This window comes from Naumovozyma dairenensis, chromosome 2 (assembly GCF_000227115.2).
Source record: "Naumovozyma dairenensis CBS 421 chromosome 2, complete genome".
NCBI classification, from domain to species: Eukaryota; Fungi; Ascomycota; class Saccharomycetes; order Saccharomycetales; family Saccharomycetaceae; genus Naumovozyma; species Naumovozyma dairenensis.
Window position 1 is genome coordinate 169,335 of NC_016480.1, and position 23,881 is coordinate 193,215.

The following is a 23,881-nucleotide window of genomic DNA, read 5'->3' on the forward strand; positions in this document are numbered from 1 at the left end:
CTGGTGCTAACTGGTACAAACTAATTAAAGGATTTCTAACAGATAAACTAAATATGACTGAAGTCCTGGGATGGCCATGTGTATTTATGAAAAGGAAAGATAAACAAGTATTGATAATCTGTTTATTTGTTGATGATATGATACTGTTCACTAACTCAAATAAAATGGCAACTGACGCAATTGAACTATTAAAGACAAGATTTGCTACAAAGGTTATAAACGACGGCAAAGGCAACACAATAAACAAATATGACATTCTAGGTATGGAAATCGAATATGTTAAGAACCACTCCATGAAATTTGGCATGGAAAAATCTCTAGAGGAGAAACTCCCAACGCTAGGTATAGACTTATCGAAGCTAAGGAAAGTCCCAGGAACCCCAGGTCTGATTATAGAAAAGGAGGACATCAAAGTTACCAAACAAGAATATAACCAAAAGGTGAAATGGATGCAACAAATCATTGGACTCGCATCTTATGTTGGTTACAAATACAGATTTGATTTATTATACTACATTAACGTACTAGCAAGACATACATTATATCCAAGTGGTACGGTAATCCAATTAGCTAAAGAACTGATCCAATATTTATGGAACACAAGAGGAAGGAAATTAATATGGTTGAAATCAAATAATTCAAATACCCACAATAAATTGGATATAATATGTGACGCTTCATTTGCAAACCAAGAAAACTTCAAGTCTCAATACGGTCATATAATAAAGCTGAATGATAACATTATTGCCGGAACTTCATCCAAAAGTACTATCACATGCTCTTCATCAACAGAAGCAGAATTATACTCTGTTAGCCAAGCTATTCCTCAATTTGAATTATTAACGGCCCTAGTAAAAGAAATCGAAGATAAAACTATAGAACTGAAATTGATCTCTGATAGCCAACCAGGAATAGCCTCCATGAAAAACAATGATGAAAAAATTATGAAGAAAAAGTTTTATGCAATTAGACTACTAAGATTAAAAGAAGAGATAAAAGAAAGGATATCAAACTCGAATATATTAACACTAAGGAAAACATCGCAGACATTCTTACTAAACCACTACCAGTAAAAACTTTTACTGAATTAACCAAGGATTGGATATATTAACGCTATTCAACCATGGGCGGTATGCTGGAACCGAATATTCTATAGATGCATAGGATAAGAATATTAAGAGCAAGATTAGTCATAGAGTAGATCCAAGATAGAACATAAGTTCTGGAACTCTATGGAACATTACGAGATATGATTCTAGAAAATAATAGAAAAGTTGTAGAATATTCTAGAAAAATTTATGGTTAGAATAGGCTTATCCGACTACGTCTGAATATCTCCGGTTCTTATGTGAAGATAATATTTCTGTCCAAATGAGAAATTATATAAAGGACATGAAATGCAAGAATGTTAGGTATTAGTTTAAATACACTTTTAATTATATAATATATAAAAAACCACGAAGAAAACATTGTATATTATTAATAAATGATTGAAACATATAAATCTGATATTGCTCCACAAGATAAGATCCCAAAATCTCATCATATATAAAATGATTGAGTTTTACAAATTACATAAAGTTTTAAATAAAATGACAATGATAAGTGAAAAACTTTTTTTGTTTATTTATTTTTTATTAGTTAAATATTACAATCGAGATTTTTTTGATTTATTTCAGCTAAGATCTTTACAGCTTAACAAAATACTAGAAATTTATGCATATATGAAGTAAGAAGTTTAGTAAAACACCGTTACATACAATACAACTTCCTAGGAAAGATTATAAATTAAGAAGACTAGGGCTAACTTTTAAATTTAAAATTTTAAGAAAATTGTACCCCTTTCAAGTAACCACATATAATCTATTAGATCAGATCTTGCCCTAAGGTATGAACGGTCCTAGAATCGGGTGGGAGCTCTTTGGCCACTACTAACAAATATTTGTCTATTTACATTTCCCATTTGTCCTATTTTTTGGAGGGGGATAAATGCGGCGCTAAAAAGTGTGGCGCCTTAAAATTATCCGGAGAAACCTTTTCCTAACAAATATAAAACTGGGCACCCGGGGAACTAAATTTTGTTTACTTTTCAACTGTCACAAATTTTTCAAATTTTTTTTCGTTCGAAAATTTTCATAGGTAAGCTCATCGCCAAAAAAAATTATCAAGTAGTCTGAGTTCATAGATTATTGTATAGAATTTGATCGTGAAAGAGATACAATATTTCAAACAACAGTAGATTAATCTATAGACCCAATTTGTCCAAAAGTATCTTTTTGAATCATCTAAGTGAGCAACAATGGCTAATCCAAAAAGTCACAGGAAAAATAATGCATTAGGAGCATCATTAGAGATGACTCAATTTGTAGATGCAGGTGCCAATAAAATAAAGAAAAGAATAAGAGATCTTGAAAGATTATTGAAGAAGAAGAAAGATATATTACCAGATACAGTGATTATAGAGAAGGAAAGAACTTTAGAAGCTTTGAAATTGGAATTAGAAAATGCTACATTAAGACAGAAGATTAAACATAATGCTAAAAAATATCATATGGTTAGATTCTTCGAAAGGAAAAAGGCATTAAGAAGATACAAGAAAGCTTTGAACGAATTGACCTCTGCAAAGGATAAAGATGAGAAGAAAATAAAAGCAACAGAGTTACAGGAAAGGAAAATTGATTTATGTTATGTGGTTAATTTCCCCAAAACTGAAAAATATATTGCCCTGTATCCAAACACTAAAAATGAAGATGATTCAGAATCTGATTCTGATAACAAAAAAGAAAATGACGAAAAAGATCAAACCAGTCGGAGAAGGAAAGCATTCCGTTCCGTTGTTATAAAACAAATGGAAGAAGGTACTTTACCTGTTCCATTCGATGATATCTTGGAAGGTAAGAAACTAAATAAGGAAGGTACTGGTATCCTATTAGAAGATGAATCTAATACTAAATCAGGCAGAAAAGATGAACGTAAAGCTGGAGAAAATAAGAAGGAACTTAATGAAGAAGAAGAAGAAGAGGAAGATGATTTCTTTGAATAAGTGTAAGTCATGCAAACTTCAAACAAACAATTAATATTATTATGCATCTATCAAAATTTTGTATCTATTCATATATACAAAAAGCCTAATTAATCTATCACATTATAAAGCTCAAGGAATAACCAAGCGATTACAAAATTTTATGAGATAATTGGTATTTAATATCCATCGCATCATTTACCAATAAGAAATAAATCTTATGGTTTTGCAACTCTTCAGGTATCAATAAATCACAAGAAAGAACAACTTCTTTACCATGCTGACGTGGTTGACATCTTTTTAGTAGTACCAATTCCGAGCCTTCATAACCAATCAAAAACCAAAGTTCTTTCTGTATTTTTGGAAATTTACTACAATACACTTCAAATCCTTTAGTAGATTTATTATTGGAATGGGACGCAGTTAAAGTTATTTTGTCATTATCTATCTGTTTCTTAAAGCCAATGTCTTTCAAAACGGGTAATCGTTGTGTAATATATAAGAACTGTTTAGTGTCTTCATCATCAATATTAAACTTTCTTATCAAACTTTGTAATTTTTTATAACTAAAAGTACCAATTTCATTCAATGACAACAATCCCTGTTTAGGTTGTAAAGGATATCCCTGTTCAGTAAATTCCATATCGACATGTCTCGTTAATGTACACCCTGGCAAAGTACTAGTTTGGTCATCTTCATACCAGCATCCTTGTTTAATACATTGCATAACTTTGATCATGGTTAATACTGTTTCGAAATAACCCAATTCACTTGCCACATCAATATAGGCCTGCAAAATACGTAGCGATTGTTCTAAAACAGAGACAGTATCTTGAATATAATCAGCAATTGGTAAATCAGCACGACTTAAATATGCTTGTAATAATAAAAAGGCCTTAACATGAGGATCGAATATTGGTAATTCCCATTCTCCCGTGAAAGTACTTTCACCAGAATATCTCGATTGGGCAGATAATTCAACATTCATTATAGTTTCGCCACCTCTAACAGCTAAATCATCATATTCAACAGCTAATGATAACCATTTTAAAACGTCTCTAAATGTTGCCTTGTTATAAATTTGTTTCAATAGTAAACGGATTGTCTTATGCGAAATATAATAATAGGATGCAACGCTTAAGAACGGGGTTGGTTCAATATCAGTACCATGTATAGAAATACATCGGGATTCCTTTAAGTTTTCCAGAGTAGAGTCGATTAATTCACTCAGATGTTTGCTAACACCTGCATCTCCAGTATCAACTTCGATATTATAATAAGTAGGATTGTGGTGAGCTCTACGGAAGAAAAAGGTCCAATTCAAAAAATCAAGAGCCTCTTGCTTGTTTGTAATAGTACCAGATGTTATTTCAGCACCCATATGGTCATCTAGTACTTTATGTAGCGAAGATTCGACGGGGAATCCGACATTTAAGAAATGTTTGTAAAACATCTTCTTTGATTCTTTAGTATAAACAATGGCTGTACCACTAGTGTCATATGCTGGTCTACCAGCTCTTCCCATCATTTGCAAAATATCTGTTAGATCCATATCTTTGTATCCTTGAATTTTCTTGTCAAAGAATTGAGTACCTTTGATAATAACTAAATGTGCAGGTAAGTTAACACCCCATGCTAATGTAGATGTCGCAATTAAAATTCGAACTTTGTTTTGCTCGAAAAGTCGATGTGAAATTGAACGATCTTTTTCCACTAAACCAGCATGATGTAGCCCAATACCAAATTGTAAAGCTAGTTTCAACGTATCATCAGTTACTTGGGAAATATAATACCGTAGCTCTTCTTCGTCATCAATATTCAAAAATCTCCTTGGATTATCTTCCATACCACATAAGTGAATCAGATCTAACGCCGTTAATCTTGTTTGTCTACGAGATGCAACAAAAATCAAAGCAGGCTTATCAGGAGAATGTTGTTTAATTGCCATAAAAGCAGGCTTATTCATAGTTTTCATTAATGGACAAAATGCTAAATTATCTGGGAAACCATCTATGTACATCTTCAATGGAACTGGACGTACACTAGATGAGAAATTGTATAAACCATTATTTTTTACGCCAAGCCATCCAGCCATATCATGGGCATTCGAAACAGCAGTTGACATACCAAGCAGACGAATCGGTTGACCCGTTTTCGATGCAATATAGTTCATACGACTAACAATCATCTCTAAAATTGGACCACGATCACTTGCCAATAAATGAATTTCATCCATAATAACTAATGAAATATCCTTCACAAATTTACGAGTTTGCCAATTACGTGAGATACCATCAAATTTTTCAGGTGTGGTAATTACGATAGTAGCATCCCTGACATCACGAGGATCGGGCAGAGAATCACCAGTCAATTCAACTACTTTATCTCCTGTCACTGGTGTGAATCTTTTACTCCAATCATCAACTCTTTCTCTAACTAACGCCTTCATTGGTGCGATATACACAATTTTCTTACCAGGAAATTCTCTAAATGCATGCCAGATGGCCAATTCTGCAACAACAGTTTTACCTGAACCAGTAGGTGAACCAACGAATACATTTTCATTGGTATTATATAAAGTATGAAATGTCATAGTTTGCATTGGATTAAAGTACTTGAACGGGTAAATACTTTCAATGAGAGAGTTATGAAGAGCTGTTGTTGGTAGCGGCCTCAAACGTTGCAGTTTAGTTTGTAAAGTTTCATTGTGCGGTTTAATCAAGTGCTGGAAGGATATAGCATGTGTAGATTCACAACCAATCCAAGTGTCCGACACAGCTTTGACAACAATCTGTGGTGGCAATGGATCGGAAAGCGGGATCATGAAATCCATTTCATGAGGATTTTTCACGTAACGTCTGTTCAAAATGAATTTTTCGAAATGTAAAATTTGTGATTTATCTGATTCCTCAACCATCACCCAGAAGAACTGAGCATCACCATGTATTCTACCATCCCATATGAAATCCGGCTTCAAAGTAACATGTACTCTCATGACGTTAGAAGAAATGGGAAATATCTCTGTTTCAATTTGAATTTTTGGGAAACGACTTAATAAACTATACAATTTACCACCCATTTTTTTATTATGAAGAAGCTCACCTAACTCCTCCGGTTCAAGTTCGAGTAGATGTTCCATGGAAGGACGCTTGGTGCGAATTTGATGGATGATGTTTTCGGGCAAGTCGAACTGACATAAAGGATGATCAAATGACCACAGTCTCTTTTCAATAGATTTGCAAATATCTAGCATGACTTTCGAAAAATTACCCCATCTTCTATTAACCCCAATCAAAAATAAGGCACGACAGATTCTGACAGAATTCTGGGCGACATAGTTTGCATCCGATGACAATGCAGAGTCCATAATCCTACTCTGTGAAATATAAGCCTGTAATAAAACGTTAGTTTTACCTTGTGGTGTGTCCAAGGCACCACCAACCTGACATTCTACTGCAGAATCTGAAAGCCCAGTTAATTCCTTCGCCTCTTCTTCTCTAAATTTAATACCATCAAACTCACTACTCATACTGATCATTGATAGTACGTCTGCTTCAGTGGCACGTGGGTCACACATTTGATTGAAGATTTCAACGGATTCGTTCAATAAGTAAAAGTCTGAAGAGACTCTACCAAGATCTTTGGAAATAAAATGCATAGATATTTCATCAAAGACAATCATCTGTAAGGAGTGCAACCTTCGTGCTGCAGTAACGATCATTCGTTTCCTCCTTTCATAGAGTTGTGGATCAGAGGCGACCTCATCCCACTCGATACCATAAGTAAATGGATTTTTCTTCATTCTAACAAACATGTAAGTATAACCTAACCATTGGATAGCTTCCTCGACGTTCGTAACTGTACCTAAAGAGATTTCTGCATTCAGGTTGTCCACTAATTTTGCTCCGAACTTAGATTCAATTGGATGTTGTTGTGTTATCAATGAAACATAATGATCAAGACGATCATTTGATGTACAAAGAATACCTGTACCGTGTGCAGAACCAAAACCTGGTCTACCAGCACGACCGAAGATTTGAATGACATCGGATATGCCTAAATCGATAAAACCACCTTTTTTAGAGTCATAGACTTGTGTTCCTTTTATAATTACACAATCGGCAGGAAGATTCACACCCCAGGCCAAAGTGGCAGTACAACATAAAACTTTAATTGCTCCATCTTTAAACATTTTCTCAGTTAAATTACGATCTGATCTTGACATGCCCGCATGATGCACACCGAATCCAAATTGAAACAGTTCCTTTAAATCTTTATCTCTATTTTTCGCCAATTGTTTTGAATATCTATCCTTCGTGGAGGGATCAGGAGCGAAAAGATCTATTTCAGCATTCGATTGGGCCATTTTGATAAAGGTCCTCGAGCTCTTGACCGTCTCTTTTCTTGCATGCACAAAAACCATTACTTGATATCCTCTTTGAATCATCTCCAGTAATTTCTCATATGATGTTTTATCAATATTTTCCTTACTTTGTTTACTACCGTCTTTTCCTCTACAGCCAAGCAATTGTTGTTCTAAAGGTTTAGGACGGAATGACTGATCGAAGTAAAACATCCCCACTTGTCTATTTACTCCCAGGAAATCTGCTACATCCATAAAATTGGGCAAAGTGGCAGATAAACCTACAATTCTTATCATGGATTGAGAGCTTTCAACCTGTCTTAAGGTACGAGCAACCAATGTCTCAATGACCGAACCTCTATCCTCATGCAATAAATGTACTTCATCAATAATTAGAAGTTTAACTTTAGAAACCAAATCATTATCCCCATTTGCTTTACGTGTTACAACATCCCATTTTTCTGGCGTAGTAACAATTACTTGAGTCTCTATAATTTCAGATTTCGTTAATTGCATATCCCCAGTCAATTCCCTGACTTTGATATCAAAGACAGACAGTTTCTCACTAAACTTGGCAACAATTTCTGCAGCCAAGGCCTTTAATGGAGCTACGTATATGACTTTAAAATCGTCATATTGGATATCTATTTCACCATCATCATTCGCCGTTGAAAACTGTTTGATTGCATTTAAAATTGCCAAAAGGGCGATATCCGTTTTACCTGCACCTGTTGGTGCACAGATTAGCATATTCTCATTTGTTCTATAAGCAACAGGATATACCAACGATTGAATTTGATTCAAAGTTTCATATTTGAAGACAGACCTGCAATAGTAATCCAAATCTTCCACCTTCAACAATTTTGTAAATACAAATTTCTTATTGGTAGAGGGATCTGCTGCGGGAATAATAATTTCTTCAAATGTTTGAAAGGAAGTTCTTGTAGTTCCCAAAGGTAAGGAAAATTTCTGTCCACTGAACGAAAGTGAAGATGATCCACTGGCTTCATATTTCCTGAAAACATGTGGATATTTGACAACTTTTTGAGCTGGATCTAACTTCTGATTTTTTGCTGATTCTGCATTCTGTAATACTTGGTTCCTAATATCCTTTTGTGATAAAAGACGCGGTCCATTATTTTCTGAGTTTCTAATCTGTTGCAGGACATCTTCTACAGGCTGGTTAATCAGCTGGTTCCTATGTTCCAATAAGAACGAAAGCAATTCAATATTTTCAGGGCCCAAGAAGTCCAATAATTCCTTTGCTAGTTCACCTTTTTCATATGTAAATGTCAATTGAATAACTGAATCTAATAGTGAATCTGGAGGCATTGATGATGTACATGATCGAACCAATCGATTAATTTTATGATAAATAGATGTCACATTTCCTTTTTTATAGGATTCGACAACAGATTGTAGTTGTTCAAACGATATATCATCGAATTCTTTATAAATATCATCCCATTCATTCTTATCTTGGGCTAGCACAGTCAATGTGGTAGTGTTATCATGCTCAGATGAGTGCTCTTTTTTTATTTCATTGTCTATAGTTGGGATTGAAACCTTTTCTCGATCAATATTAAAAGAGTGAGAGGCTTCGATCATAGTCTGCATTGCCTGCATATATGAGCCAGCAGACGTCACTGAATATGAAACCGACATCTTAATTGTACTTATAGTGTGATCACTCGGTGCTGCGATTTTAATAAATATCCTTCAAATATATATCTAATTCGATTCTCCTAATCTTCGTCTCTGACTACTGAAGAATAGATATATGAATATTGTACGGTTACTTATGCCTTTATGACTTACTTACCAGGGCATACGAATCCCAAATACAGATTTAAAGCTTTAAATCTAGTATTTTATAGTGGTGTAAGCTTTCTTTTGGTAATTTTTTCTGAAGTAAATTTCGGACAACTATTCTATTGAAAAACAAAATTAATTACGACCATGAATATCAAAAAGTTTGGCTTTCAAACTAATATTTAATAGAGCAAGAAAGATTTGTTAAGATCCGTTATTGTTGAATATGTCTATACTACTTATAAAATAGATGCGTGGTGCTATATAAAAATTTTTGAATGTACATACAAAATTTTAGTCGTTTTTAATTTTCTATAAACTGGATAATTTTTTGGACAGTTTCAGTCTTGTCCCATAAATAACGATCTTCCCAGACGAGCTCAATTACTTCCGAATATATATTTTCCAAGTATGAAACAGCATGATGTTTAGTTTTTTTCTGTAATGAATCAACAATACTCTCTAATAAACGTTCATCGACAATGACATTATCTGGGTGCTTGACAATGGTTTCCTTCAATGGTTCTTCGGAAGTTTCAGTTCTTCGCTGAAGAGGATCCTTGTCAAGATCTATTTTACTTGCCACACTATTTTCTACATTATCCTCTGATAAATCTTCTGAAGTCTTTACTAATCGTTCTGCGGTAGGAATGACCTCCGTCTCCTTTTCATCCTTTGCAAGAGTACGTTGGCTTGGAATATTGTCAATCATCGTACTAGCATCTTTGATGGCGTCTGGTACCATTCCACTTTCTTGGGTTGCAACACTGTCCTTTTCCTCCGGATTAAGTTCATCAATTTTATTAGAATGAGGTTTCTTTTCTTGGATTTGTAGTTGCAATTGAGTGCCTGCCGCAACACCTAACTCTACTATTTCTGCCTTATCGGCAGGATGAGGTATATCTTCGTCAGTAGCTTGGGCAGCATTAGTATCTTGAAGATTCTGCTCAGCTAGCTTCTCCTTTTCTAATCTAAGAAGTTCATCTTTTTGAGACAACTCTTTCCTTTCCAAATCTCTTAATTTAGTTGCCTTACATTCAGCAATAAAATCAGGAGTCGATATATCTTCGATACCCATTTGAGCATTAGCAAACATTTCAGAAGCTTTAATAATTCTTTCACGATCACCCATTGTATTAGCATCACGATATATCAGTTCGATATCTTTTAAGTATTGTTTAGGTTCTGAATAATAACCATTCCATAATCTTTCTTCAACAATATCTAAGTCCATGTTGAAAAACCTTCTACCTGTGGCAACTTCAAGAATCATGTCATTATCCTTAACATATGCAGGTTGCCAGTTGGGATCATCTATCGGTTGAGGTTCAAACAAATGAATTAAAAGCGCATCATCTATTGGTGGCTTCCTGAATCTCTTATATCTATTTTTAAATAGGTCCATTAAGCCTGACAATTTTATTTTCAATATATTCTTTAATTTCATATCTTGATGTTGGAATGATCTCAATTTTTTTCTTAGGATATCATTTTTAGATAAAGGATTACCGTTGCTGTCTAAATTTTCAGGTGATACTTGGCTTTCAACTGTTGGAAGTTTAGCTAATGGTTTCGCCCTTTTTTGTAATTGATGGAAAGACGTTGGTTTTGTTTTTAACAGTGATGCGATGGTATTGAAGTATTCTGTCCTTTGTTTTGTAGATGGTTCTTTCAAATAAAAAATGTTTCTTGAAAGGGAAAGTTGAGACAATGGTTCTGATGCAATCTGATCACTAGATATATCTTCACCAATTGCTAAAAGTAAGATTTTTTCGGAACCTTGTAAAGATCTTAACAGACTGGATAGAGTTGAAATAATTGAAGGGGGAACGGTTCTAAGCCATATATCAATGTTCGGTATTAGTATGACGGAGGGTTGTCTCTTTCTTGCTTCGATAAAACTTTGAACTACAGTGGCTTCCATAGATTTTGTTGTTTCAGAGAATAAAGATGCTAAGTCAAGTTTTTGAACATTGTATTTATCCAAATAATTCAAGATGGCCGCACTAATATATTGCTGCCCATTGCCACTTGGTCCAGTAATAATTAACCTTGGTTTACAAATACGAGCTTGTTCGATTTGTTTCATTAATTTGTGTTTATTAAATTCCAGAGTATTATTGTCTTCTGCTAGATCACTGTTCAAATCTTCATACTCAATATATCGTTCAATTAAAGATGTATCTCTCTTGATGTGAAGATTACCCTTCGGTAGTATTGTATCTAATATCAGTTTCAATTCTTCGAACTGTCTTTCTAATAATGGTTTAATTGAATCTGGTAATGGTTCTGGTGAACTACCTGTAGATCTTGCAGAAGATGGAACAATTTTTTCCAAAGCCAACATAAAATCGGTTGGAGTTACTTTTAAATCCTTTGGATCCACTAGTAATTTTTCATTACTTCTATAAATTTGAGGAAATTTTCTTTGAATACAAAACAAAGCTGCCTCTGTGCACAAGGCTCTCAAATCTGCACCACCATAACCTTTAGTCAATGTAGCTAAGTTGTCTATAAAATCATCACTTAAAGGAGGATTCCATTTCTTGGTGTGTATTTTCAAAATCTTAGAACGGGCCTTTTCATCAGGCAGTGGGAAATAAAACTCTCTATCAAATCTCCCAGGTCTTCTTAATGCTGGATCAACAGCATCTGGTCTATTAGTAGCACCAATGACGATAACTTGTCCTCTATTATCCATACCGTCCATAAGAGCCAATAAAGTAGATACAATACTCGCATGAATTTGTTCTTGTTTAGAGCTTCTTACTGGTGCTAACCCATCAATTTCGTCGAAAAAGATTATAGAAGGTTGATGCTTTTTCGCCTCTTCGAAAAGTAAACGTAATTGACGTTCTGCTTCACCAACCCATTTGGAGAGGATATCAGCTCCTTTACGCATAAAGAAAGTTATCTTTTGAGAATCTGAAGAACAGCTTGCTGCTAAGGCTCTTGCCATTAATGTTTTACCTGTACCAGGAGGACCATGGAATAAGACACCTCGTGGTGGAGTAATATTAAAAGTTTGATACAATTCGGGGTATAACAATGGTAATGCGACCATCTCTTTCAATTGATCTATATAATTGTCTAGTCCACCAACGTCATCGAAGGAAATGTTCATATCGACACCCAATGGATCTAAATCTGCAATTTCTGGCTTCTTCTTTCTATTTTTCTTTCTTTCGATAGATTCTTTGGATTTAGCCTTTGGAGTGGCACCAAGGGGTAATATTTCATCATCAGATGAATCTGAATCTAATAGTAATTTGTTATTAGTGTTAGCACCAATATTAGCCGGATATAGATCCTGATTATAAAAGTTTGTATTCTTCCCGAATATGGTAGTGACATCATTACCACCGAATGGTCCACCTGTGGGGAATAATCGTCTTGTTGGTCCCATATTTTGAGTAGAGTTCCATCTCATTGTATTATTACGACCACGACGTGACGGTGATGGGTTTGAGAAAGCTAGAGCGTCATCCAAATAATCATTGCTAGGATTTGCTGCAGATAAAGGAGGTGGTATTCTATAATTTACAGGTTTCCTTCTTTCACGTAGAGATCTCTTTTCCTGGATAGGACTATCCTCTTGCAACTCTCTTATTTCATCAGCTAAAGTGATATTACCCTCTTGGCTTCCTTCTTCTGCGTTATTATTATTATCGTTATTATTATTATCATTAACGTTATATGAAGAGCGTGTTCTACTTCTGAGAGACCTTAATTGACGAGGTGGTGTCGTTTCAGGTGTTCTTCTTCTTTTTGCTACTCTTGAAGAACGATGGTTAGCACGATAACTTATTTGTTCATCGTCATCGTCATCGTCATTGTCTTGAACAATGAATTGTTTATCTGCTCGTCTACGCCGATCTTTCAGTGGAACATCCTCTGTATATATGTCGTCATCATCATCATCATCGAGTATCTCATCTTCATCTATTTCAGCGTCTTCTTCATTAAAGCTCTCATCGTCATCTTCTGGATCATGGTGATGGTTATTATTCATTTTCCTTTTCTTATTGCTACTGTTGCCATTACTATTATCGATCTCATTTCTTTCCCTATTGTCGTCATCATCATTTGATGCTATTGGGATGAGTGTGTCCTTATTATTAGGATGAGGTATATCATCTTGCATCTCATCTTCATCTTGCTCAAGGAAATCGAACCCTTTTTCGATTTCTGCATAGTTTATTCTCCGTAATGATCTATGTGATGTATGGACTATACCATTCGCATCTGTAACTACTGTATTAGATTCTGAACTTACAATTGGTTGTTCACCATTATTCATATTGTTTTCAGCAGCCTGTTTGTTTTGACGATTCCTTAAATTGCGTGTCATGCGTGAAAAAGGCTATAGGACTTCGTTCGGTCTAACCAAAAAGGAATTGAGTTAAATGGCGTCAGATATATAGATATATATATCTTGGAGAATATACTCTATACTAAATTGTATACCTGGGAATAATTTGTCAAATACCCTTTTTTTCACTAACTCTATTGCATGGATCAGATCAATAATCTATGCAAAGTGTCGTAACCACCCAATTCCTATTGTTTAGCCTTTCCATTTTCAAAACTTAAAATTCGGGAAAAATACTGTTACCCGGATTTGTTCTCTATTTCTCGTGTCATACGACAACAAATTCCAGCCAGTATAAATCTCCCCGGGCTATTCTTGATTGAAAAGGGAAGTGGGCACTAAAACAATATACGTACAGAAGACCTGGACGATTTTTATCCAGTTCCAAAATATCCTATTCTACTCTTGTTGAGAGATCGTATTCTTTTGGAAGTTCATTGATACATCTTTGGTAGGGACTGCTCTTTATCACTGCCAGAATAATAATGTTCAGTGGAGACTATGTTGCCTTTCCCGCTCCAATATTTTATAGAAATAAACATGATAAGTATTTTAAAAAAAGCTGTATAACATATATATGTTATCCTATGCAAAGTATTTATAGTACTAGCTGATGCTGCTTTTGGGTGGGTGGCAAAAGCGAAAAAGAAATAGCGGCGTCAGAAAAGAACTCCGTTTACCCCTAAATCATTACTGACATTGATCCACCCTGTTATACATTTTTTTAACCAAATTACTGCTGTGTAAAAAATACTAGTTTCGTCTTCAGTAAGAGAGGATGCTGAAATATACATATGTTCAGTAAAGTGCATGCATGAGTTTCGTTTGAAACCGATCTAACCTACGTACACAATTAGTTTCTTAACGAAGTGGGGCAGGCATTTCTCAGGCAGGTGATCGTGGATGTCGAAGAGATTGAATTCCTATTTCAATTTAATAGCATAAACCAAAAGTACAAGCATATTGAATTTAATCGGTATGTAAATAAGAAGGACAAAAGAGAAAATTTCAATCGTTTGGTCGTGATATTCTTTTTGTTCTTGTTCTTGTACTTGTTCTTGTTCTCCGTGAGGCCACTCTCTTAATAACGTTGGTGTTACCCAGCTAGTACTCATATTTTTTTTATAGTGTAATTTTACTTAGATGGATAACGTTACAGATCATTGCAATTTAAAGATCATCTATTGTTCGGGGGAACAGACCAATTTAGATGTCAATAGAAAATATAGAACTACCAAATGTATTCTTATTTTACAGTTCTATTGAAAATATATTGAAACTGATCTTGATATCCAATCTACAGATTTTTTAAAGATCATACACATCATTTGGAGAGTTTACCATACAAAGTAAAAGGGTTAGTAAACGGAAAACGAGAAACAGAATATGTCTAAAATACCAGATGATAACGATGGATTGCCGAGCTATGAGGACGTCATAAATGAAGAGGAGCGTTTACAACAACAGCAGCAGCAGCAGCAACAAAATTCAAGACCTCGACCTCCGCCAATACCTTCAAATAACAGACCATCTACTTCTATAAGGCCACCACCACTACAACCCGCAAGACCATCTCCAAGACCTCCAGCATCACATCCTACACAACAAGGTGATCAGAGGATCAAACCAAGCAATTACAATCCCTCAATCCCTTGGACATACCCGGCAGGATTCCATTGCAAAAAATGTAACAATACAGGATATAAATTGAAAAATGGGCATTCATGCAAATCATGTTGGAGAAGGTTCGCTCCTTCAAACAATACAATGACCATGCCAACTACATACAATGCCTACTATCAAAACGGTAGCAATCCCTTCTTCCCCTTCGCAGGAGCTCCACCGACCCCATCGTTTATGCCTCATGTATCAGTAGGTCCAACTCCGCCCATTGGACCCAATGGGGTACGACCACTTATGGTACAACCTGGAGATCCACGATTAGGTGGAGTCATATGTGGTGAATGTAGAGGTTCGGGCCGAATTAGATTCCTCTTAGATGATGATTTATGTCCCCTTTGTAATGGTTTAGGTCGAATAATTGGAAGAAGGCCGTGATTCGTGATCCATCCATTCCACAGTTTGCTAGTCACGTGCATAGTACGGACCCGAATTAAAGAGCAGTAAAAATCCCCCCCCCCCCTCCAAGGATCTCATACTGCGTGAAGTGCGAATGGATGATTCAGGCGTACAATACGTGCACGATTCCTTGGAGTGGGACGGAGGGGGGGGAAGACAGTTCGCGCTGCCATTATTATTTTTTCTGTCCCGTCTTAAGGTTTTAGTTAGATCTGGGAAAATGGTGTGTAACGCTAAGCTAAGCTAAGCTAAGCTAAGCTAAGCTAAGCTAAGCTAAGCTGCTAATCCACGTACGTACTGTGTAAAAGTGAAAAATTATTTTGGACACAATTTGAGTGATGAGTATGTAACGTTGGGATAGATAAGTAGATCAGTACGTAACCGTTATATCAAAGTTTAGCTTAGATCGATATGCTATAAGGCCCATTATATAGACTGTCTTTCCACATCTTTCTTTATACAACCAAAAAACCACGCATACTACTACAATTTATTATACGACATAATGAACAACCGTAATGATTTAATGGGAATAAATAGAAATGAAACTGGGACGCCATTGAACATGAAGGCGTCGTCACCATTTACATTGAATCCACCTGTAGATTCAGATGGTTTCTCATGGCCCAGCGTGGGGACCAAACAACGTTCAATTGAGTCCCCTGAAGAAGAACAACAACGAATTGAACGTATTGCAGACGCTGTCAAAGTTATATTGAATGAAGTTGGTGAAGATATCAATAGAGAGGGTCTCTTAGCGACACCTGAACGTTATGCCAAGGCAATGCTTTTCTTTACGAAAGGGTACCAAACAAATATCATGGATGATGTGATTAATAATGCTGTCTTTGAAGAAGATCATGATGAAATGGTTATCGTGAGAGATATTGAAATTCATTCATTATGTGAACATCATTTAGTACCATTTTTTGGGAAAGTTCATATTGCATATATTCCAAATAAAAAAGTTATTGGATTAAGTAAATTGGCTAGATTGGCAGAAATGTATGCGAGAAGGTTACAAGTTCAAGAACGATTAACGAAACAAATTGCACTCGCTTTAAGTGAAATTTTGAAACCATTGGGTGTTGCTGTGGTCATTGAAGCATCTCATATGTGTATGGTATCAAGAGGTGTTCAAAAGACAGGGTCCTCTACTATGACTTCATGTATGCTTGGTTGTTTCAGAGATCAACATAAGACTAGAGAAGAATTTTTAACTTTATTAAATAAAAGCAATCGTTAATTTTACTAAATCCAAAAAAAATAACGGTTACGCTTAACGTCATTTTATTAAAAGAAAGATTTTATAATTAAATATTTGTACTCATGAATATAAACAAAATTATTATTATTATTATTATTATTATTATTATTATTATTATTATTATTATGATTATTACTAAAATTATTAAATATTATTCATTAAACACGTCGAATATTATAATCGCACAGCACTTTGATTGTGCAGTGCTGATGGAGTAGTATTACCTAAATCGATCAGAGATTACGATCTCACATCTATCTCATGTCAAAGGAAGATGTTTAGCACCCTTATGTGATAGATTTTCTTCTTTCTTTCTTAATTCTGGAATTGGTAAACTATAACATGTACTAAAAGAATTTGGATTTGCACGATCTGTTTCCACATGAATTGAAACCATTATACCATCTTTAGTGACAGGATATGCTTGATCTTGTTCTTTGTTAATAGGGATTGATGGAATACCTTCTCCAGGTTTAAGAATTCCAGGAATAATTCGATCATTTAACTTGACTTTAAAATTATCATTTAAATATTTATTATTGAAAACATTTTCCATTGGGATAATATCTGACCAATTTCTCTTGTTCAAAAATCCAGGTTGTTCACGAGATGTGATACCGTCGGTATCAAATTTGAACAATGGAACTGAATCCTCTGTTGTTTGGAAATCAAAATGATGTTCAGAGACTCTTGCTTGTAACAATTTAGCCATTGGATCAGGTGGTGGTGTGTTGACGACAGCGCTTGATATTACATTAAACATTAATCTAACATCATTTTCTGGTTCATTAAAAGTTTTTTCATTTTGTTGCATTTTCTTATCATTGGCTAAATGACGCTTATGAATTTTACTTTTAAATCTACCTAATGATGCAAGATGAACATCGCCAGATAAAATTGTTATTCTTATTCCATATTTGGCACCAAAATCTTGCAATCTTGTAATTAAAAGGTTTCTTTCTGCCTTATGATGTCTTGCACACCAATGGTCATTTAAATCATCTAATAATTCCACATCACCATTGAAATCGTTAACCAAACCACGAGCAAATAAACCCTTTTTAGATAAGTATTTCAAAGGAGCCAATAATCTAGATGAAAACAACCATTCTAACCAAACTAATCTGGGATATGCAATGGGGACACCCAACATGATTAAAAGATGATCTAATTGACCTTTCTGAATTTCCTTATGCAACCTTTCAAATACTAATTGATATGTACCTTCCGAAACAATTTCTTTCAACTTCCTTTCAGTTCTGCAATCAAGACCAAGCATCCCCATTGTGGGCCCTAATCTTGTGAAAACAGAATGCGATTTCTCTTCAATGTATTGTCCTGGTCTTTTCCCCAAAATCCAATTCGAAGTCTTTAAATACGCGATGTCATCATCATCATTCGCATCGATACTTACATGATGTTGAAATAACATATAATACTTATAAGCAGCTTTCCCAATGGAACTAAACACGGGAGTCTTCATAAACGCATCTGAATATGAACCAAACCCATCAATGATATCATGATCATCCCAAATATTAATGGATGGAATTGTAGACGTCGCGATGGGGAAACAATTTTGTGTAGTCATTGATTTTGGTGTGGACCCTTTCCAATGACCAAATCCATACCATTCTATATATTCTTTCAAATAAAATTGATTTAATTGTTCGAAGAATTCTGGAGTCATCTTAGTGGAATATCTCTTTATTGGGTCATGTGTTTTTAACCATTTTTTAACGGCGGGACAGTAGAGGTTTATGGAATCAGAATAAATTTGATCACCACCTCCTAACATTACATGATAACGGAATTTAGAATGCTTGTTTAAGATATCGAACCAAAGTGACCCTTTGAAGACAGATGTATCTACAGCTAGGGAAAATCCGTTACAAGAATATGCAATTGTATTAAAATTCATTGTTTTAGAAGGGATGAAGAACCTATAATGAGGTTTACTCTCATTATTAATTGTATATTTCACCATTTGCTCATAGTTTTGCAGAGGTAGCTCAATCTTATAGCGATAGAATTGGAAAGCATTATTGTCATCTAATTTATCTGTATGGAACAATCTGTGAGGAAATTCACCTTCCTTCAATTCAAAGGTATTATCACTATTGGTAGCTGGACCAATAGTGTATGTAACTATGGGTACATTCTCCTCATTTGCTGTCAAGTTCTTGGTCACGATTAAAATGGAACCATTATACATGAACGTATCATAATTGACATCAATAAGTCTAACATTAGGACCACAAACAACACCAGACTCGACATTATTAATAGGACTATGAGCAATACATTGATCACAATCCCGGACTTTTTCTTGATACAATGCTTCTGTATCCCAATCGTCAAACCATTCGTTTTCTGTGTAGGTCATTATTGTATTACGTTCTTGAGAGTGGAATAGAGTTACCAGTCACTTTTGAAGTTGTTTTTAAGTTCTCCTTGTGATGAATATCCATCACTACTTTCTTGATCCTCATTTATATATCATGTGTCGTTGACAGATGCCCCTCCCATTCATTCCAGTTCCATTCAAGGGTCTTCTCCTTCTGCTGCTGCCACATCATCTATTGTTTTCTTTCCGCCGCTCCTGTAAAAAATTTGTATTTGGTAGCGTCGCTCGCTTTGCTTGTTTTGCTTGTTTTGCTTGTTTTGCTTATAACGGTTCCATGGTGAACTACTTGAATGGATGGATGTTCTGATTGGTAAAGAAGGATGAAGAGGTGAATACCTATATGGAATACCAATAATGCATGCTAGTAATGCATTGTTTATTGTGAAATTGTTCACGTTGCTCCCAATTCGGTTGGTATATTGTTACCTTGTGATCTTGATAAGACATAGGAGGTCGCTGAAAGGAAGTATATGGATACGAGCGTTTATGAGAGAAGCATTTGATATGACTGATGATCATACTTGTCCTGATATCATTAATCCATTGTTTAACTTATGCGTCAATTACTTATGTGACAAAGTGGAAACTATTCAATATCAAATAACTGATGAGCATCGTCTATCGTTTAGCGCGATCGGATTGAGAGATGAAATGATTGATGTGAGATATAGATGGTATTATAAACCTGATGATTTTAATGCAAGTGATGATGACATTTTGCTTTACTTCCATGGTGGTGGGTTTGCTGTGACTTTGGTCCCCACATCATTGATATTCTTAAGGAATTTAAGTATATGGTTCCCCAAGATGGCTATCATTATGATAGATTATTCTGTGACAGTGGGAGAAAATGATAAACAATATCCTTATCAAATCTTAGAAAGTATAGGTCTATATACTCATCTCATAAACAATTTACAATGCAAAAATGTGATTCTTATGGGAGAGTCCGCAGGAGGTAATCTTGAATTAGCATTATTAAATTACTTGTCGACGACGACGATGATGAAGACTAAGATACCACTACCGAAAAAGACAATTTTGATAAGCCCTTGGGTAAACCCATCAAGATTGGATAGATACGATATTATGCAAGAGAAAGAAATTGAAAGATTAGATTGTTTGTCGTTTGAAGGTTTGGAGAAATTCACAAAACGATATCTACAATCAATGAACCCTTTGAATGGCGTCAATTCACTACCATTCGTTGATCTTTCATATGATTTTGACTCTGACAATTGGAAAACTATTTTAGAACAAAGTTCAATATACATCACATACGGTAAAGATGAAATATTGAAACCACAAATACAAACATTCATAAAGAACTTGGAAATGATACATCCAAATAACTTTGATACATCAAGACAGGTCTCAGCATATGAAGGTGGATGTCACATTGAACCACTTTTAAAATTAGATACAGACTTAAATTCTTGGTCAATGCATGCCTCTGTTAACGGTATCCTAAGATTTATAGAACATTGAATGACTAAACGATTTTATGACGCACACTCACATGTACAAACAGCAAGAATAGTACCTACTGAACCATTTAATGAAATATATAAGTAATTTTATAGAGGATACTTTATAGAAGAAAGGGTTCAGTCTATTAGGAAAGCAACTGTCCAATATCATGGTATCGCGGACAAAGCTCATCTTTCTCTAGTCATAACATCTTGTTTTCATTTTATATAAACGACGACAATCGAGCTGTCACAATTTCAAGACACGAAATTTTTTCCAGAACAATAAACAGTATAAGGACGCTACATAGTATATTGTTCTCGAGACATCTCGAACGAGTAACAGTAAGTCGATTTCAACCTCCAATTTCCTAAGGATTTATTAATTGAATTGAGCTATATAAAGAATTCCCACCAAGTTCTACTTGTCTTCCCCGAGCAATGCATCTAAAAAGTCTGCTGTTCATAGTGAACATATGCACCATTCTCCCCATAAGATTATTATATTGCTACCTAGTGATCCTAATAAAATATAAAAGATCCCTACGTGGGACAATATGTACTCGAACATTCATGAGAGAATCCTTTATTTTAACCAGTGATGATGCATTCGCAGAAGTTATTAATCCACTTTTAAATTGGTGCGTCTCATATTTATGTGGGAAACCAGAAACTTTACAATATTGTACCACCACGGAAGATCGTCTCATTTTTGATAAAGAACTTGGTTTAACAGAAATAGATACGATTATTGATGTGAAATATAGATGGTTTAAAATGCCAGATGGATTTGACCCTAGGAACGATGATATTTTGATTTATTTCCATGGTGGTGGATACGCCGTCGCAATGTCACCTTCCACTTTGACATTCTTGGGCAACTTAAGCAAAAAATTCCCCAAATTAGCTATCATTATGTTGGATTATTCATTAACATTAGGCCCTGATAGTAAGAAATTTCCAGCTCAACTCTTGGAAGGATTAGGTATATACGATTACGTGATTAATACTTTACATTGTGAAAATGTAATCCTAATGGGAGAATCTTCTGGAGGTAATTTAGAGCTTGCGTTATTAAATTACTTAATCACAAACACGACAATTCCTTTACCTAAAAAGGCTGTATTAATTAGTCCATGGGCAAATCCATCTAAGATGGATAGATACAATAAACGTCAAGAAAAGGAATTGGAAATGTTAGATTGTGTGACTTTCGATGGATCTATAGATTTTAAAGATCGATTGCTTGGACCAGAACTTCGTAATGAATGTCTCCCACTGGTAGATATTTTGTATCATTTTGACCCCAAAGTGTGGTACAAAATCCTGGATGTATGCTCAATATATGTTACGTATGGTAAAGATGAGATATTGAGGCCACAAATTGAACATCTAATAGACAAATTTGCTGATACACATCCAGATAAATTTAACGAAATAACCGATGTATCAGGATATGAAGGTGGATGTCATATTGAACCACTTTTGGTATCAGATAAAAACATGGATTCATGGTCTCAACATGGTGCCGTTAGCGGCATTCTACAATTCATAGAAAAATGATACCACAGCATAGTGATTTTTCTTTATAAAAAAAATTGCATAATGTATAGATGAAAGTATCTAAGTATTCAAATAGAAGATAATAAAATAAGATATAATTATAAATTCATGATTATCCAGAGGCGATCGTTTTCGCATGTTCATCCTGACTATATTTGTCTGGTGTTCTTTTCCAAGTCATCGCTTGCTGAAAAACAGTAGTAATACGCTATTAAAAAATTATACAAGTAAAGAGAACTATTAGAAGTAACAAGTTCCAAAACAACAAATAAGTTGGAATAACTGAGAAGAAGAACAAATAATAGCCGAAGTCAAAAGATGTCCCAAGAAATAGTCGATGAAGTCGCTAAATACCTAACCTCAAATATCCCGATTGTACCAATTTCTCAAGGTGCAGAAGCAGTAGTCTTCACAACAACAATCCATCCATATATACCTTCTTCAAACAATGAAAAAAAGGAAAAATTCATAATCAAATATAGACCAACAAAAAAATATAGGCATCCACTTATTGACAAATCATTAACGAAACATCGTACTTTGAGTGAATCTCGTATACTTAGTAAATTATACCAAATTGATGGAATTAAAGTACCCAAATTGATTGCTTGTGATCCATATAATGGTTGTATATGGTTGGAATTCCTTGGAGAAGATTTACCTAATGGATTTGGATTTAGTAATTTAAAGAACTTCCTGTGGATGAATGCTAAGGATCCTTATAATGATTGTGTGAAGGATACTTTGTATAAAGTCGGGCAACAAATTGGTCTCTTACATTGGAATGATTATTGTCATGGTGATTTAACAAGTTCAAATATCGTTCTTGTGAAGGATGAAGATTATGGAACGAATTGGATTCCTCATTTGATTGATTTCGGGTTGGGATCGACATCTTCTTTAGTAGAAGATAAAGGTGTCGATTTATACGTCTTGGAAAGAGCCATCATTAGCACACATTCATCATTCGCAGATAAATACAATGAATGGTTGATTCAAGGATTCTCTGATGTGTATAAGAGCAAGGGGAAACAAGGTAATAAAAAGCTGAATGAAGTGTTGAAGAGGTTTGCAGAAGTCAGATTACGTGGTAGAAAGAGAAGTATGATTGGTTGAAAAAGGGCAAAAAACAAAATATATTGCTATTATAACTTGTGGTTGTACTCTATACAATTGCATTGGACTGGAAGTATCGTTTGATATAGCTTACGATGGCACGATACATAAGGTTCTACATGAAAAATCTGAGATCAAACAAAAAAGAGATATTTATATTCAATGTAATTTTCTTTTTTAAAGTATCCAACAATATACATAAATATAGACCTATTTTTAAAACTTATAGATGTATTATCTAATAAAATAGTTGAGAGTCTCTTTCTTTAATTGAACTTCTAAGTAACAATTGCCCATTTTTTAGCACTCAATACAATATATAGTGGTAAGGCGATATTTTGAAAATTTAACGTGTGTGCTAATAGTTAATAAAGGTAACTTTTAACTAACCGGGAGCTGATAAGCACAGAT

General features: G+C 34.7%; 10 protein-coding genes across 10 annotated transcripts; 7 read left to right on the plus strand and 3 right to left on the minus strand.

Annotated features, from left to right (window-relative positions):
- NDAI0B00750 (Ty1/Copia family ribonuclease HI) lies at nucleotides 1–1,073 on the plus strand (the record flags this gene model as incomplete). The annotated part of the gene is made up of 1 exon (XM_003668304.2): nucleotides 1–1,073. A coding segment is annotated over one exon (1,073 nt), but the record flags the coding sequence as incomplete, so codon positions are not given.
- A 1,226-nt stretch (nucleotides 1,074–2,299) lies between these two features.
- On the plus strand, nucleotides 2,300–3,043 carry EFG1 (Efg1p; the record flags this gene model as incomplete). The annotated part of the gene is made up of 1 exon (XM_003668305.1): nucleotides 2,300–3,043. The coding sequence occupies one exon, from the start codon at nucleotides 2,300–2,302 to the stop codon at nucleotides 3,041–3,043; it is 744 nt and encodes a 247-aa protein (XP_003668353.1).
- A 130-nt stretch (nucleotides 3,044–3,173) lies between these two features.
- On the minus strand, nucleotides 3,174–9,050 carry SLH1 (RNA helicase; the record flags this gene model as incomplete). Its single annotated transcript, XM_003668306.1, has 1 exon — nucleotides 3,174–9,050. The coding sequence occupies one exon, from the start codon at nucleotides 9,048–9,050 to the stop codon at nucleotides 3,174–3,176; it is 5,877 nt and encodes a 1,958-aa protein (XP_003668354.1).
- Nucleotides 9,051–9,501: 451 nt separating this feature from the next.
- YTA7 (chromatin segregase YTA7) lies at nucleotides 9,502–13,548 on the minus strand (the record flags this gene model as incomplete). The annotated part of the gene is made up of 1 exon (XM_003668307.1): nucleotides 9,502–13,548. The coding sequence occupies one exon, from the start codon at nucleotides 13,546–13,548 to the stop codon at nucleotides 9,502–9,504; it is 4,047 nt and encodes a 1,348-aa protein (XP_003668355.1).
- A 1,407-nt stretch (nucleotides 13,549–14,955) lies between these two features.
- Nucleotides 14,956–15,627, plus strand: HUA1 (Hua1p; the record flags this gene model as incomplete). Its single annotated transcript, XM_003668308.1, has 1 exon — nucleotides 14,956–15,627. One exon carries the CDS (start codon nucleotides 14,956–14,958, stop codon nucleotides 15,625–15,627), a length of 672 nt encoding a protein of 223 aa, XP_003668356.1.
- A 526-nt stretch (nucleotides 15,628–16,153) lies between these two features.
- Nucleotides 16,154–16,894, plus strand: FOL2 (GTP cyclohydrolase I; the record flags this gene model as incomplete). The annotated part of the gene is made up of 1 exon (XM_003668309.1): nucleotides 16,154–16,894. One exon carries the CDS (start codon nucleotides 16,154–16,156, stop codon nucleotides 16,892–16,894), a length of 741 nt encoding a protein of 246 aa, XP_003668357.1.
- A 280-nt stretch (nucleotides 16,895–17,174) lies between these two features.
- On the minus strand, nucleotides 17,175–19,301 carry NDAI0B00810 (uncharacterized protein; the record flags this gene model as incomplete). The annotated part of the gene is made up of 1 exon (XM_003668310.1): nucleotides 17,175–19,301. The coding sequence occupies one exon, from the start codon at nucleotides 19,299–19,301 to the stop codon at nucleotides 17,175–17,177; it is 2,127 nt and encodes a 708-aa protein (XP_003668358.1).
- A 375-nt stretch (nucleotides 19,302–19,676) lies between these two features.
- On the plus strand, nucleotides 19,677–20,810 carry NDAI0B00820 (uncharacterized protein; the record flags this gene model as incomplete). Its single annotated transcript, XM_003668311.1, has 1 exon — nucleotides 19,677–20,810. The coding sequence occupies one exon, from the start codon at nucleotides 19,677–19,679 to the stop codon at nucleotides 20,808–20,810; it is 1,134 nt and encodes a 377-aa protein (XP_003668359.1).
- Nucleotides 20,811–21,232: 422 nt separating this feature from the next.
- Nucleotides 21,233–22,354, plus strand: NDAI0B00830 (uncharacterized protein; the record flags this gene model as incomplete). Its single annotated transcript, XM_003668312.1, has 1 exon — nucleotides 21,233–22,354. One exon carries the CDS (start codon nucleotides 21,233–21,235, stop codon nucleotides 22,352–22,354), a length of 1,122 nt encoding a protein of 373 aa, XP_003668360.1.
- A 318-nt stretch (nucleotides 22,355–22,672) lies between these two features.
- On the plus strand, nucleotides 22,673–23,470 carry BUD32 (serine/threonine protein kinase BUD32; the record flags this gene model as incomplete). Its single annotated transcript, XM_003668313.1, has 1 exon — nucleotides 22,673–23,470. The coding sequence occupies one exon, from the start codon at nucleotides 22,673–22,675 to the stop codon at nucleotides 23,468–23,470; it is 798 nt and encodes a 265-aa protein (XP_003668361.1).
- Nucleotides 23,471–23,881: the final 411 nt, after the last annotated feature.